Source organism: Lygodium microphyllum, chromosome 26 (genome assembly GCF_053477565.2).
Source record: "Lygodium microphyllum isolate KBCC chromosome 26, Lygodium_microphyllum_v1.1.10, whole genome shotgun sequence".
Taxonomy (NCBI): Eukaryota; Viridiplantae; Streptophyta; class Polypodiopsida; order Schizaeales; family Lygodiaceae; genus Lygodium; species Lygodium microphyllum.
In genome coordinates this window covers 5,868,295-5,882,429 of record NC_141160.1, presented here as the reverse complement: position 1 = coordinate 5,882,429, position 14,135 = coordinate 5,868,295, and the positions used below count along the sequence as shown (strand labels likewise).

The 14,135-nt window shown below is 44.2% G+C and overlaps 1 protein-coding gene across 1 annotated transcript; it reads right to left on the bottom strand.

Annotated features, from left to right (window-relative positions):
* Positions 1-11,774: 11,774 nt before the first annotated feature.
* Positions 11,775-12,519, bottom strand: GNA1 (glucose-6-phosphate acetyltransferase 1). The gene has a single exon (XM_087668098.1). The coding sequence runs from the start codon at positions 12,430-12,432 to the stop codon at positions 11,962-11,964; it is 471 nt and encodes a 156-aa protein (XP_087524224.1). The 5' UTR covers positions 12,433-12,519; the 3' UTR covers positions 11,775-11,961.
* Positions 12,520-14,135: the final 1,616 nt, after the last annotated feature.

Sequence of the window (14,135 nt, the reverse complement as noted above, 5' to 3'; positions counted from 1 at the left end):
CAGTGAGTCACTCGCTGCATGGGCACCAACACCAGCTCCTCTCTCCACAGAAACTCCAGGTGGTGAACTGACCAACTGAGGAGGAGCAACCTAGAATAAATAGGCACAAATAATGCCTCAAAATATGTCAGGTCAGCCAGCATTTAATGCTGGTCGGCCAGCAATAAATGCCCAATATGACCATAAAATGACACGATACAAAATGCCTAAATAACCTAAATAATGTGCCCAAGCCTCTGCAACTCAGACTCACACATGAGCTGACATATCTACTAACACCCTCTCTCAGATCATGGGTAATCTGATACAATACAACTATCCAATGAGAATGAATCATAAACCATACAACATAGAACCACCAAGTAGAACCATGGATACCCAAGCACTAGGTGATCAAGCCACCACCGAGGTGCCTCAGAGAGAAACTGATGTCGATGTCAATCGTACCAGCTCTTGAAGATAGAGAAGATCATAGTAGCTCTCAATGTCTGTCAACAATGCCGTTGATGTAGCACACGTGACCAACCTCTCACCAATGCCACTACACATAAATGACCAAGGATTCCCCTTCTTTGGCCAAACCGCCAAAGTGTCCCCTCGTGTGAGCTCTAGACAAAAGCCACCTGCTCTCTGTCAAAGAACCAAACCATCATGAACCTGGATGTCAATCCTAGCTCCAGGATTTGTACTTGCCAGACTTCGGTCGATGCGTCAGCGATGTCCCTCTCTCGATCCTATGCGTCTATATAGAGATATAGATGAGGCATGGCTGCCCCATCTCACCACCCTCTCACACTCATGATGGATTTATTGTTCCCCCGAGATACATGGACACCCACCTTTCCCATGGGATCAAATGTACTATTGGCCAGTTGCTTCACATCAGCTAGAGATTGAGACTGGCAGATATAGATCCATCCCACCAGAGGAACGCATATGCCAGATATGCCAATTAGAGCCAAAGGCAGAGGAGCATTATATCTGTCGCTGCCTGTTGTGCTAAGAAATGTACTTAGCCACTTAAGCAGCCCCAAAACATGCTTATTTTAGGCTTATTTTAGCCAAAACCCTAAAACGGGGAGCGGATCGAGAAAGTTAAGTGGGAGAGAATCTAGAACCCTAATTTTCTATAAATTGGCAACCAGCCCTCCACTCTTTTACAATCTCGTTTTTGCAGGTTTCAAGTGTTACCAACTTGCTGCCCACACCCCGGTCACGGAGGACATCTCAGCCCTTGCTGTCCATCACTGTTCCCTACAGTCTGGTGCCTGTTTCCAGCCCTCCACACGCTGATTGCTGCTGTTTCTGCCTGGTTACTGACTGCTGTTCATCTGCACTACTATCGTACAGCCTGCCACGCCAGCAAACTGCTGCTTTTGAAGGCTCCAGCTGCCGCCCTAACAGTTTTCTCTCTCCTGTCTACAGTCACTGCAGTCTTTCTCTCTCCTAGAAGCTGTCCTGCCTGCATTTTCAGTCTCTCTCTCCTGCAATCTCCATTTTTAGTCTTTCTCTCTCCTACAAGCTGTCTTGCCTGCGTTTTTAGGCTCTCTCTCCTACAGGCTCCGTTTTTAGTATTTATCTCTCCTCACTGCTATCTGCATCAGATCTAGTTCCTCACTACTGCATTTGCCGGTGTTCGACATCCGGAGGCTGCCTTCCTGCGATTCGGGAGCCGTTCGAAGTACGACACACTCTCCAGCTCATTACCCCTGCCCTGATCCTAGAGATACAGGAGTTAAGAGGTTCAATATTCATTCACTGCATAGTGTGTTTGCTGCATGAGCATCGTATTATTAGTAGTCATATCATTTCATTTATTCACTGTGTTCATTGTCTCTGAGTTACTCTAACCCTAACCCTAATTGTGTTCTTTTTATCAATCCGTGCTTTGTCGTACGGTTTCTGTTTATGCTTCCGTGTTAGGGTTATTTTCTTTACATGGTATCAGAGCTTGGTACTCTCTGAGAAACCTAGGCCTTTGATCTAAAAGCTCTTCGCAAGAAGCAAGAACAACAGTAGATTCAAATGACTTCGAACACATCAACACCGATTCAGTCTCCAAATCAGCATATGCCGAGAACCGAGCGAGAGTGGGCCAATCAGCTTGCTCCACAAAGTTCCAATATGGTGGGAGAAACATCTGAGTACATGGAAGAAAAGATAGGCAAGCTGACCTCTGAGGAATATAAATTGATCATAGCCTATTGATAAAAGAAAATTAAGGAGCTCGACCGAAGGATTGCCCTTCAAGAAAAGCTTCTAAATGAAGGTATGCATAGATTTCACTCTTCAGATGTTACGCGTAAGTCTGATGATGTTGTAGGGCCGTCAATACCTCCATCAAGAATGGGCCCCACTCTTGGAGAGCAAGATCCAAAGTATGTTCCATTTTTTCAGACTCTTCCGTCCTCTCCGGTGCAAGGTACTTTTGATTCGTCTTTTGTGCCTTCTTCTTTTACCTCTTCTGTTTTGCAATATACTGGTAGAGATCATGTGGAAGAAAGAGTCTAGTCTGTTGACTACGGAAAAGGTCCTCTAGAGGACCAATTCTTGTATGTTAACACATGTCGCGGGGATTATAAGAAAAAACCAGGTAACTCTTCTTCTGTCCTTCCTTCTTTTTCGTCTACTTCACATAATCAGTAGAATGAATTTGGTGTTCCTTTCACTTCATTACAGGGTGTATCATCATCTTCACATTTTTATTTTCAATCTTTAAATGATAAAAATGAACAAAAAGAATTTGCACCTCACACACCTCACTTTCAAAACCCACCCATCCCACCACATTCTTCCACTGCTTCACCACTTCCATTTACGCAATTTACATTTCCATTTCAGACACCTCATGTCGCACCGCACATCACACCGGGGGGTTATGGAAACATGGGCACATCCTTTAGGACCTCATATTTCCCTCAGCCGAGTGGTGTTCCACCTACCTCATACACACTTTCGGAATCATTGCAGCCTGGGTATCCCACTCAGTCTCTCTCGAGTGTGGATCAGTTGCCTCCACAGTTTGCCTCCATGGCATTGCCTAGTGGACCTTCTGGTCATAATGCTGTGTCCTAGCCTCACTTTGGACAAGACTATTGTGTCCCAATGCCTCCATGTACACCGGCACCTTATGGAAACATTCATGTTCCAGTGCCTTCACATCAATCGGCACTCATTGGACACTCACAGCCTACTTCTGCCTACCCATCTCTTCCCCCTCCTTCCTACTCTTATCGGACACTCTCACCTCCACTATCTTTCCCACCATCATCTTACTCCACCCACCCGACACCTCATAGTTCTAGCTCTTCTTCTGCCAAGAATGCATTTAATGACAAGACTCGTTTTAACAGGTCAAACTTTACTACTTGGTCGAATTTGATAAGACATGTCCTTGATTCACATAACCTATGGGATCTAGTGCAAGGGTTGGAACCCCAACCCAATCCTGCACTTGTTCCATACGAGGTCATCCGCTCATGGAAGGCTAGGAACGCCTCCTCTATTATCGAGCTGATGCAAGGCTTATTGCCTGAGTTTCATTCTCAGCTTCAACATTTTGACTTAGCGCCAGAGCGATGGGCACACTTAACTGACCACTATGCGGCTCGAGATAGGGCCCGTCATATTAATCTTGACCATGAGCTTCAGCTTTTCAAAATCACTAACAGGGATGACTTGAAAGTCAAGTTGGCTGAGTATCGGCATCTCCTCGCTGAATTCTCCACTACGGGGACTCCCAACTCCTCTGACGATCGGGTCACATTGTTCCTAAATAAACTCCCCAAGAAATACTTCAATTTTGTGGAAGGAATAGTTTCAAAGCCTACCATGCCTACATTCTATGAATTTGAGTATCAACTGTTGCGTTACGCACGGTTGTTCGATCAGTTTCATATAAATTCCTCTTCAGAGGGGGCTCTTTTTACTCATTCTCAAAAAGGGCAACAAGCGAAGGGCAAACCAAACCAAACCTCCACTCAAAATCAAAATCAAACTCAAAAGCTAAATCAATCTAGGGATTCTCAAGGAAACTCCCAGTCACAACTCAAACCTGGGTGGCAGAATGTACCTAAAAAGAATAGGTATTGTCAAAATTATCAAAAGGCTGGCCATTTTGACGACGAGTGTCGATCAAAGGCACGAGGCACAACACCAAAACCCAAGTCTCAGACCCCTGCCCCTCAGTCGGGCAACCCCCAGCAGGGGAGGCAGGGTGATGGTAAGGGGCACTTTAAAGGTCAGACTCACACTGCCACTGCACAGTCATCTCAGTCGACAACATTCTCAACTCCAGAGGGCTTTTCTGACTGGTCTGCAGAGGCCCATATCGTCTCCATAGAGACATCAGATGCGAGTCTCGTCCACATCTGTGAGTTGCCTCCCGACGAGGTTACTACAGAGGCCCACTCGTCACAGCCAAGCACTTCAGCTCCAGTTTGGATTGTGGACAGTGGAGCTACACATCACATGACTCCTATAGAGGACATTTTCCATACCCGAGCCCCTGCAGCCGGGCGGGTCCGTATAGGAAATAACTCCTCGGTCAAGATTCAGGCTCAAGGTTGCGTCAATTTTGCCACTGACAAGGGTCCAGACCTGGCTTCGATGGACAATGTATATCATGTTCCTCAGCTTGGGGTGAACTTGTTATCTGTTCAGCAGCTTTGCCGGTTGGGGTGAGCAGTTTTCTTTACAACGACCACAGTCGAGGTCCTTGACTCTCTGACTGGTTTAGTGATTGCTCGCGGTGAGGCACAGCCTAATGGCCTATACCACATGACACACTTTCTGACCAAGCCGACCGCCGAAGGCTCCGTGTTCCATAGCTTTCAGCCCTTAGCCATATCTTGGGAGCCTATGCACAATGAGCGTCTTTGGCATTTTCGCTTAGGACATCTTGGTTATGACTCACTTTATGAGTTGTCACGCTGTGAGCACCAGGTTGAGGGCCTTCCACGCCTGAAGCTAGCTCGAGATGTCTGTAAAGCCTGTCAGCTCGGGAAGCAACACCATACCCCATTTCCTCAGTAGTCTACACATAGAGCTGAGGAGCCTCTTAGATTGATTCACGTTGATCTTTGTGGGCCGACATCCACTGCTACTTTGAACGGCACGCTATACTTCTTTTTGATAGTGGATGATCATTCTCGATACATGAGGTTGTACTTCCTCAAGCATAAGTCAGATGCTTTCACATATTTTTCTGCTTGGGTGCTGCTGGTTCATAACCAGATTGGTTGTCGTGTTGGGTGCATGAGGAGTGATAACGGTGGTGAGTTTATCTCCCACGAGTTTTCCGAGTTTCTACAGAAGCATGTCTCGCCAGCTCACCTCTACCAACTCTCCCTCTCAGAATGGATTCGTAGAGCGTAGGAACCGCACAGTCATGGAAATGGCACGCTCTATGCTATTCGCAGTAGAGCTTTCTGAGCGCCTTTGGGTCGAGGCTATTAACACTTCGGTATACATCCTTAACCGGTGCCTGACTGCCGCTCTTCCTCAAAAGACCCCGTATGAGGCATTTTTTGGCTCTCGGCCTGTTATTTCCTATTTTAGAGTCTTCATGTGTCGTGTGTACACACACGCTTGATAACAAGATAGGTAAGCGTACTCCCCAAGTTGATCTCCTTATTTTTGTGGGATAGTCCTCTGAAGCGAAAGCCTATCGTTTGTTCGATCCTCAGACAAACAAGGTGATCGTTAGGCGGGATGTTATTTTTGACGAGAGAGATACCCTAGGACAGCCCTTCAATGCACACACCTATCGTTCTATTGTAGAAAAACTTCTTTGGTTAATTCACACTAGGCCAGATTTAGCTTACTCAGTTAGCATACTCAATCAGTATTTCACAGCACCTAGGATGTCACATTGGATTGCATGTCTTCGCATGTTACGTTATTTGTGGTGTACTTTTTCTTATGGCTTGACAGATGGTTCTGGTATATGTTTACAAGGGTACACTGATTCTGATTGGGCAAGAGATCCTGACACCCGGCGTTCCCATGGTGGCTACCTCTTTACCTTGGGCACGGCTCCCATTTCTTGGTCCAGCCGTAAGCAAGAGACAGTGGCGGCTTCCACGGCCGAGGCTAGTACCGAGCTCTCTTCCATGGCACCATCGAGGCCATCTATCTGAGGAGTTTACTGGCGGCGCTTCATTTTCCATGTGACTCTCCCACAGTTGTCTACTGCGACAACCAGAGTGTCATTGCCCTTGCAGGCAATCCGATCATCACACCACGGACACGACATGTGGAAGTCCACTTCCACTTTTCTAGAGAGCAGGTTGAGCTAGGCACTATTCGCCTAGAGTTTGTGTCTTCATCAGATCATTTTGCAGATATCTTGACCAAAGCGATCAACCGGCCGATTCTTCAATACCTGCTACCCAGGATCGACTTGGGTACACCCTCCCCTACTTCTTCAGTTTGACGGGGAAAGGGTATTTCCCTCTTGCTTTTCCTTCCAGTTTGAGAGGGGGCGGCTCCTACTCTTGATCGTGACAGTGATAATGCTTACAGTTTTTTAGACATTACATTCACTTATTCTTTTGTATTGTATTATGGGCATTTGTAACTTCATCCGCACTATTAGGATGACTTAATTGTAAAAGGGCACTTTGACAAGTGAATACTTTCCCTGCGAGGGCACTGTCCCAGTGGCACCGTTACATAGCATATTGCATGAGCATGACATCTTGCATCTCCCTTTGCATTACCCTATGCATTGGCATTCTGTTCATGTCAACATGCATCTGTGCGCATTTATCCCTTTTCGGTCTTTTGGAGTAGTCGACTCTCAGATCCACCATATTCATAGCATAACACATGGCAGTTCTCCTAAAGGTAGTTTCCCTACCATTGCTTGCTTGCTTGATTGCTTTGCTCTAAGCCCACCGTTTTTTTTACCTCTCACATATTCAACACATGATTGGCACATACACATATTCAACACATGATTAGCACATACACTCACTTTTATCACCCTTAGGCACTTATCCTCGTCAGTGCGAGGGATTGGCTTGCTAGTTTTGTGAATAACTTGGGTTTATAACTCTCTTTATCTTTTTTTATCTATCACTTAATTGGCTGTTGCCCCTATATTACTTATGTATTTTCAAAATACTTTTCAAAAAAAAAAAACAAAACAAAACAAAACAAACAAGTCCATTATTGATTCCATCCGCCTTTGTAGGCCTTGGTAGGCCCTTGGGCAGCCGACGAGCAACCTTGGTCCGATGCCCTGACCTCTCTGAGGTGATCACTTGGGCTCCCTTGGTAAGATATCCATCGCCTCTGTAGTCTTGGTAGGCCACTGGGCAACCGACGTGCACCTTTTGTCCAATGCCCTGGCTACTTTGGGATGGGACGCCTTAGGGTAAATCAAAATTTAGGCTGGCCTACTTTTCTCGCCCTATTTTGGGCCTAAGAGGGGATGTTGTGCTAAGAAATGCACTTAGCCACTTAAGCAGCCCCAAAACATGCTTATTTTAGGCTTATTTTAGCCAAAACTCTAAAACGGGGAGCGGATCGAGAAAGTTAAGTGGGAGAGGATCTAGAACCCTAATTTTCTATAAATTGGCAGCCAGCCCTCCACTCTTTTACAATCTCGTTTTTGCAGGTTTCAGGTGTTACCAGCTTGCTGCCTACACCCCGGTCACGGAGAACATCTCAGCCCTTGCTGTCCATCACTGTTCCCTACAGTCTGGCGCCTGTTTCCAGCCCTCCACACGCTGATTGCTGTTGTTTCTACCTGGTGATTGACTACTGTTTATCTGCACTGCTATTGTACAGCCTGCCACGCCAGCAAACTGCTGCTTTTACAGGCTCCAGCTGCCGCCCTGACAGTTTTCTCTCTCCTGTCTGCAATCGCTGCAGTCTTTCTCTCTCCTGCAAGCTGTCCTGCCTGCATTTTCAGTCTTTCTCTCCTGCAGTCTCCATTTTTAGTCTTTCTCTCTCCTACAAGCTGTCTTGCCTGCGTTTTTAGGCTCTCTCTCCTACAGGCTCTGTTTTTAGTATTTATCTCCTCACTGCTGTCTGCATCAGATCCAGCTTCTCACTATTGCGTTTGCTGGTGTTCGACATCCGGAGGCTGCCTTCCTGCGATTCGGGAGCCATTCGAAGTACGACACACTCTCCAGCTCATTACCCCTGCCCTGATCCTAGAGATACAGGAGTTAAGAGGTTCAATATTCATTCACTGCATAGTGTGTTTGCTACATGAGCATTGTATTATTAGTAGTCATATCATTTCATTTATTCACTGTGTTCATTGTCTCTGAGTTACTCTAACCCTAACCCTAACTGTGTTCTTTTTATCAGTCTGTGCTTTGTCGTACGGTTTCTATTTATGCTTCTGTCTTAGGGTATTTTTCTTTACACTGCCCAGTGTATTATGAGGTCCGTGGTCGTTTCCAATATCTCTTTAGAGACGGATTTTGGACCACTATCCAGATTCATGGATTTTACCGATCAACAATGCCTTGGCCTCTTTCTTCTTGAGATACAACGGCTTCGTGACATGCACCTCAGGAGTACAACTGCTCCAGGACATCGAGGCCCTTCACAAAGACAGCTCACAGACTTCTTTGCAAATGAGACTCAGAAGACTTCAATATAGTTACAACCACAATCCACACGAGAGCCTCTCTCACCGTCACAGTCCACACACAGACAAGGAGTACTGATTGATGGAGTCGTTCAGCTTAGCCGATCCAGACGTCCTAGGCCTCGACACAAACACCGACGACACCTTCATAGGCGGATACAAGGGATTATTGCTCGGGCTAGAGCTAGGCCCTCCATACCCACATGAGATTGTACCATTTGGAGCTCATTGTTACTAGATAGAGCTTTATGTTTTACACATAGCCATAGTTAGTTTCCTTTCTTATTTTGCTTTATGCTACATATATTGCCCAAACAATTATACCATCATACATATGATTGTAACTCATGGTCTCATAGGTCATTTTGACCTTTTGTAGATGTTAATATATCATTTCATTTCATTTCTGGCACTCGAGAGTCGTGATGGATGACCTCATCACCACCACTAGAAAGCATCTAAGGAAGGGGCCACCAAGCCCTTCCCACGATCCGAAGAAGAGGATCCCTTCTGCGCCTTGGACTTCGCCTTAGCTGGAGGATCTGATTCAGAATCTAAGGCAAATGATGACTTGTCGAAGGAGTCCGCATCCCGCTTCGTCTTCTGCTCCTTTTTCTTCCTGAAATCCGCTAACTCTTTGCAATCCTTCCGCAAGTGGCCCTTCTTGCCATAGTGATAACACTAGGCATTCGACTTCTTCATCTTCAAACCCCTCTCTGAAGCTGTAAAAGCCTCACTTGAACCTCCATATGATGTATCATCAGTGGATGAGCACGAAGGAGCCATCTGTAGAGGATTTAGAAGAGGAGTAGAGAGAAGAAGGTATATGGAGAGGGATCACAACCAAAACACAAGCACTGACTGCAAAAAACAAGAGTTCACATACAGTATAACCCAAAATCTGACCAAAAGAAGACAAAAGTTGCTGCAAAAAATCAAAAAGTCAGTCAAAAATTGCCAAAACCAGCAAAAACGGCCTGAAGCTACAGTCGCCCAGCCAGGTTGGAGTCGGGAACACCAAAACACGGGCTGAATACTGCCACAAACAGGCTGGAAAACTGTTGCAGCAGCCTGAAAACTGAAAACACAGGCAGCAAAGGGGTTGTAGACAGCAGGTGATGGCAAATTTGCAAAAAACACAAGTAATACAGATCACCTCTATGGAGCAGCAGTCACCTAATCGGCAAGGGTGAAAACAGTCATGAAATCAGCAACAAAACATAGCAAGAACAAATCCTGAAAAAAGATACCATGTTAGAAGTGGTGCAGCAATGGAAGCGTAAACATAAACTGTAATAAATTGCTGAAACACAAGACCAAAGAGAAAGGGAAAGAAAGAACACAATACAAATGAGAACTCAGATGTATGCTCGGGAAATGGAATCCATATATCAGACACCAGACTGTCGCATACAACAGTGAGTCACTCGCTGAGTGGGCACCGGCACCGGCTCCTCTCTCCATAGGAACTCCAGGTGGTGAACTTACCAACTAAGGAGGAGGAGCCCAGAATAAATAGGCACAAATAATGCCACAAAATATATCAGGTTGGCCAGCATTTAATGTTGGTTGGCCAGCAAAATGCCCAATATGACCATAAAATGACATAATAAAAAATGCCTAAATAACCTAAAAAATGTGCCCAAGCCTCTGCAGCTCAAACTCCCACTTGAGCTGACATATCTACTAACAATAGTTGCGTTCACACCAAAACGACTTAGAGGGGAATACACGGTGTATTTAATAGTCAATGGAGAGCTTGCAATGCTATAGCAAATGTCGAGTTAATACAAGGTTACTTCCTAAGTTCCACTCTCAATTACAGCACTTTTCTCTAGCATTCAATCATTGGAGTCATCTCCTTGACCTCTATGCAACAAGAGATCAAACCCAATGTATCAATCTAGATTATGAGCTACACAAGTTTTCTACTAAGGGGATGGATGATCTAAAAGTCAAGTTGACTAAATATAGGTGGTTACTCGCCTAGATCGCTACTACTAGCACCTTGAAGTCAGACGACGACAATCAGGCTTCCTTTAAAAAATAGGTTTTGCACAAATTGCCAACGTCCGGGCCATGTAGATAAGGAGAGCCATACCAAGATTCCAGTCTTTCAGTTAAGAAACCATAGCAAGCTACAACTGCATCCACGAACAATACTCCTCTAGACAGCCAAGTGGATTTGCTCCTCCTAGCACACATGCCACTGGACATGTGACACAAAAATAGCCTCGTCCTCCCCCACCTTATAGGTCTCCTAAAGGCTTAGGTGAGTGGTTTATTAGCTCCACAATGGATTTCTCAGCACATACAAAAGCTTGAGAGAGCACAACTCAAAGTGTATTGAGAGATATCAATAGAGAATATTTACAAGACTAACTATGACCTAAAAATGAATAAGCATATATACAAGGCTTGGAGAAAAGAACTACTAAAGAGGGGAAAAAATACCCCGACAGCCCTAAGTGTGTCCACACACATCACTACCAAAATATAGTAACACTAATCAAATTACTACCGCATTGTTAGCCTGCTGCCAAATAAGACCTTTAGCTACCCCAAAATGCAACCTTTATGCCTCCCAATGCAGTTTTTGTTGCGCCTGGACTACTTCCTACGGCCAAAATGCACATTTTTCTCACACTTTGACACCAAGTACTAGCTAGCCGGTCTTATGGAGGATAGAACACATTGTACCATGTTCTCTATAGTGTCTCAACTCTATGTTCAGCTCTGCAGATCCTAGACTTGCTCAAAGCGCCTCTAACCCTTATTTTGCCTTCTATCTTCCCTCTTGTTTCAGCCTTTCAGCACTTGACACCAATCCTACAGCTTTGTGCAATTCATAGTATCTCATAACTCACTTGTAAAAAGGTTCTTGTACCTATTCTTCCATTTTGCATTCGATTTATCCGAGCATTCTTTTATTTTTACTCATCGCACTCAAGGCCAGAAGGAGGAAGACTATTCGCATCCTCAGAAAGAAAACAATAAGACTGCCGAACTTCCCACAAACTTCATTCAGCCTTGATCTTTGACCTACATGGTGGATTTAACAAAAATGATTGTATGCTAACACCTGCTTTACAAAAAAATGTAAAAGTTCTGTAACATCATCAACGAGACTTATCAAGGTTCCCATTGCTAACACCTTAAAAACTTTGTAAAACTTCACATGCCAAGGTAAACCACAAGATTCATGCTCTCAAGCATCTTCAAAAATATCTCCCCGTAACTGAAGGGTGTTGGAATTATGACCCCATTGAAAGAGGTGGGTAACAAGCAGATTTGAAAAGCAAATTGGCACATTGTTACACAGAGAACTTCCAAACTTTCGAATAAATCTTTCAATCAAGATACTTGGCCATGTGATTCTCCTTCTTAAAAAATCCACATTTCTCATAGAAACGTACATTCTCATCATTGCAATCTAGGATGACCTTATAACAGCGAGCCTCTTTGGCATGTTTGAGCAAGAACTCCACGATCCGCTGTCCGAGGTGATGGCCGCGCATGTCAGCATCGACGACCACGTCCTCGATGTGGCCTACGCTGCTGCATTGGTGGATGAATTTCTTCTCCACGAAGATGGAACCCGATGCAACGATCTTCTGCCTCTTGCGGTCTTCAATGACTGCTATGAAGTAGGGAGAGGAGCTCGATGCATGTGGTGCAGGGAAGAGCTCTCCGAACGTGCGAGCGAAGTCCTGGCTCGAGATGTGACCGACAATGGTGAGCTGTTCCAGAAGCTGCAGAAATCCTTTCGATTCGTCGGAGAGTTCCAAAGGACGGAGAACAAGGGCTTCTTCTTCTTCCATCGAGACTCCGCTTCCCTCTGAATTCGGTTAGTCTATGATAGTTAAGACTTCTTACTTTAGACTCCTGATTCGGGTTTTTAATGCGTTGCGAAAGGCATACAAAGGTAATTACCATCTAGGAAAATGTTTGACGCTTCCCAAGGAATGGACTATTGTGGACTTAGTTACAAAGTACCATACTACCAACCAATCTCTCTAGAGACTCTCCTCCTTCTACATACATAAATAATTGTTGTTAAGCGAGCAATGATCGAAGACAAGCCTCTCTCACAACTTAGCCACGAGACATTAAGAAATGCCAATAAGGGAATTGACTTTGTCAATGTTCAACACAAAACGAAAATTTTCCATGTTTCACAAAAACAATTCAACCAACACACGAACACAAACAAATAACTATGCCTCTTATAGCTCGAAAATCATCGACAATATACTCTGGGTAGAGCATCAAACACACACTTCAAAAATAACAATTGCTAATAATCCTCATACCTTGTCAAAAGTTGTTACACAACGTTGAAAACCTTGTATCTTCGAACTCGAAATCCAACACGACAAGTCACCTTCACTTGCATGTGACCCTCCACTCTCCTCACACAAGATACAAATTGGATTGCAAAGGAAGGACAAGGGCCCCTAAGCCTTCGCTCACTCCTCCTTTTATGGGATTTCCACATGTTGGGCTTTTGAAAAGTCTTAGGCTTTTAGCTTTAAACATTTGAAAAGGATTTGAAATCTTTTAAGCTTTTTATATTTAAAAGCTTTTAAATAAAATTTTTTGCTTTTCCATTCCACCTTCTACCCTCGTTTCATCAAACTATCGATCATTCTCGTCCACAGAAAACAAAAATGCCCATGCATAGGAGTGGAGATGCATCCCATGTTGTTTTTCATGTTCAACAGTAATGTTACTTGTTAAGATTAAATGCCTAGCCCTCTTGCTAACCTTCCACTCATTGTAGCATCCATGGAACCGACCATATTTTAACGATTCATGAGAATTACATCAAGTCGAGAACTTTACGCCATCAACAGTAGCACCTTCCTAATCAATAAATGTCTCTATACTCCATAGCTACTAGACTAGGATTCTGAATACGTTGGATGTTGCCTAAATGAGATCTTCTCTTAGGCTCAAGATCTCTCTCTTTGCATTTATGTCTAGTTCACCAGCTTTAGAAATAATGGATGCATCTACCATGAATCTTACTTTTTCCTCCTCCACTTTGTTGAGATTGACTTTTTATTATCATGTCCATGAACCATAATGGCCTCCCTTTGCTTTGCATGTGAAGTTCCAATCTGCCCAGTGATAGTGCATTTAGAACAACATGTGCCTCCTAATCTCATCCCCCTAATGTAATCTTGGATTACCTCAATTAAACAACCAACTTCTTTCATAGTATTACCTCTATTTACAAAGCAATCAGCAGCTTAATTGTCTATTCGTCAAACCTCATTATAGCAAGCAATTGCCTCCACATAGTGCCCTTGTATCTACTACTTGATGACCTTCTCAATCTCCAAAAATTTGTTGTCGCAATCTTCCCAATCACACACACACTTTTTCCATACTATCTATAGCATGATCTTTAGACATTGCTGCATCTTCTTTTCGACCCACGCAAGTAAATTGCTTTCTTTGAAGAAGCTCATCAAGAGCCTTTTGAATATATATCTTATTTGAATTTACAATCTTTGGT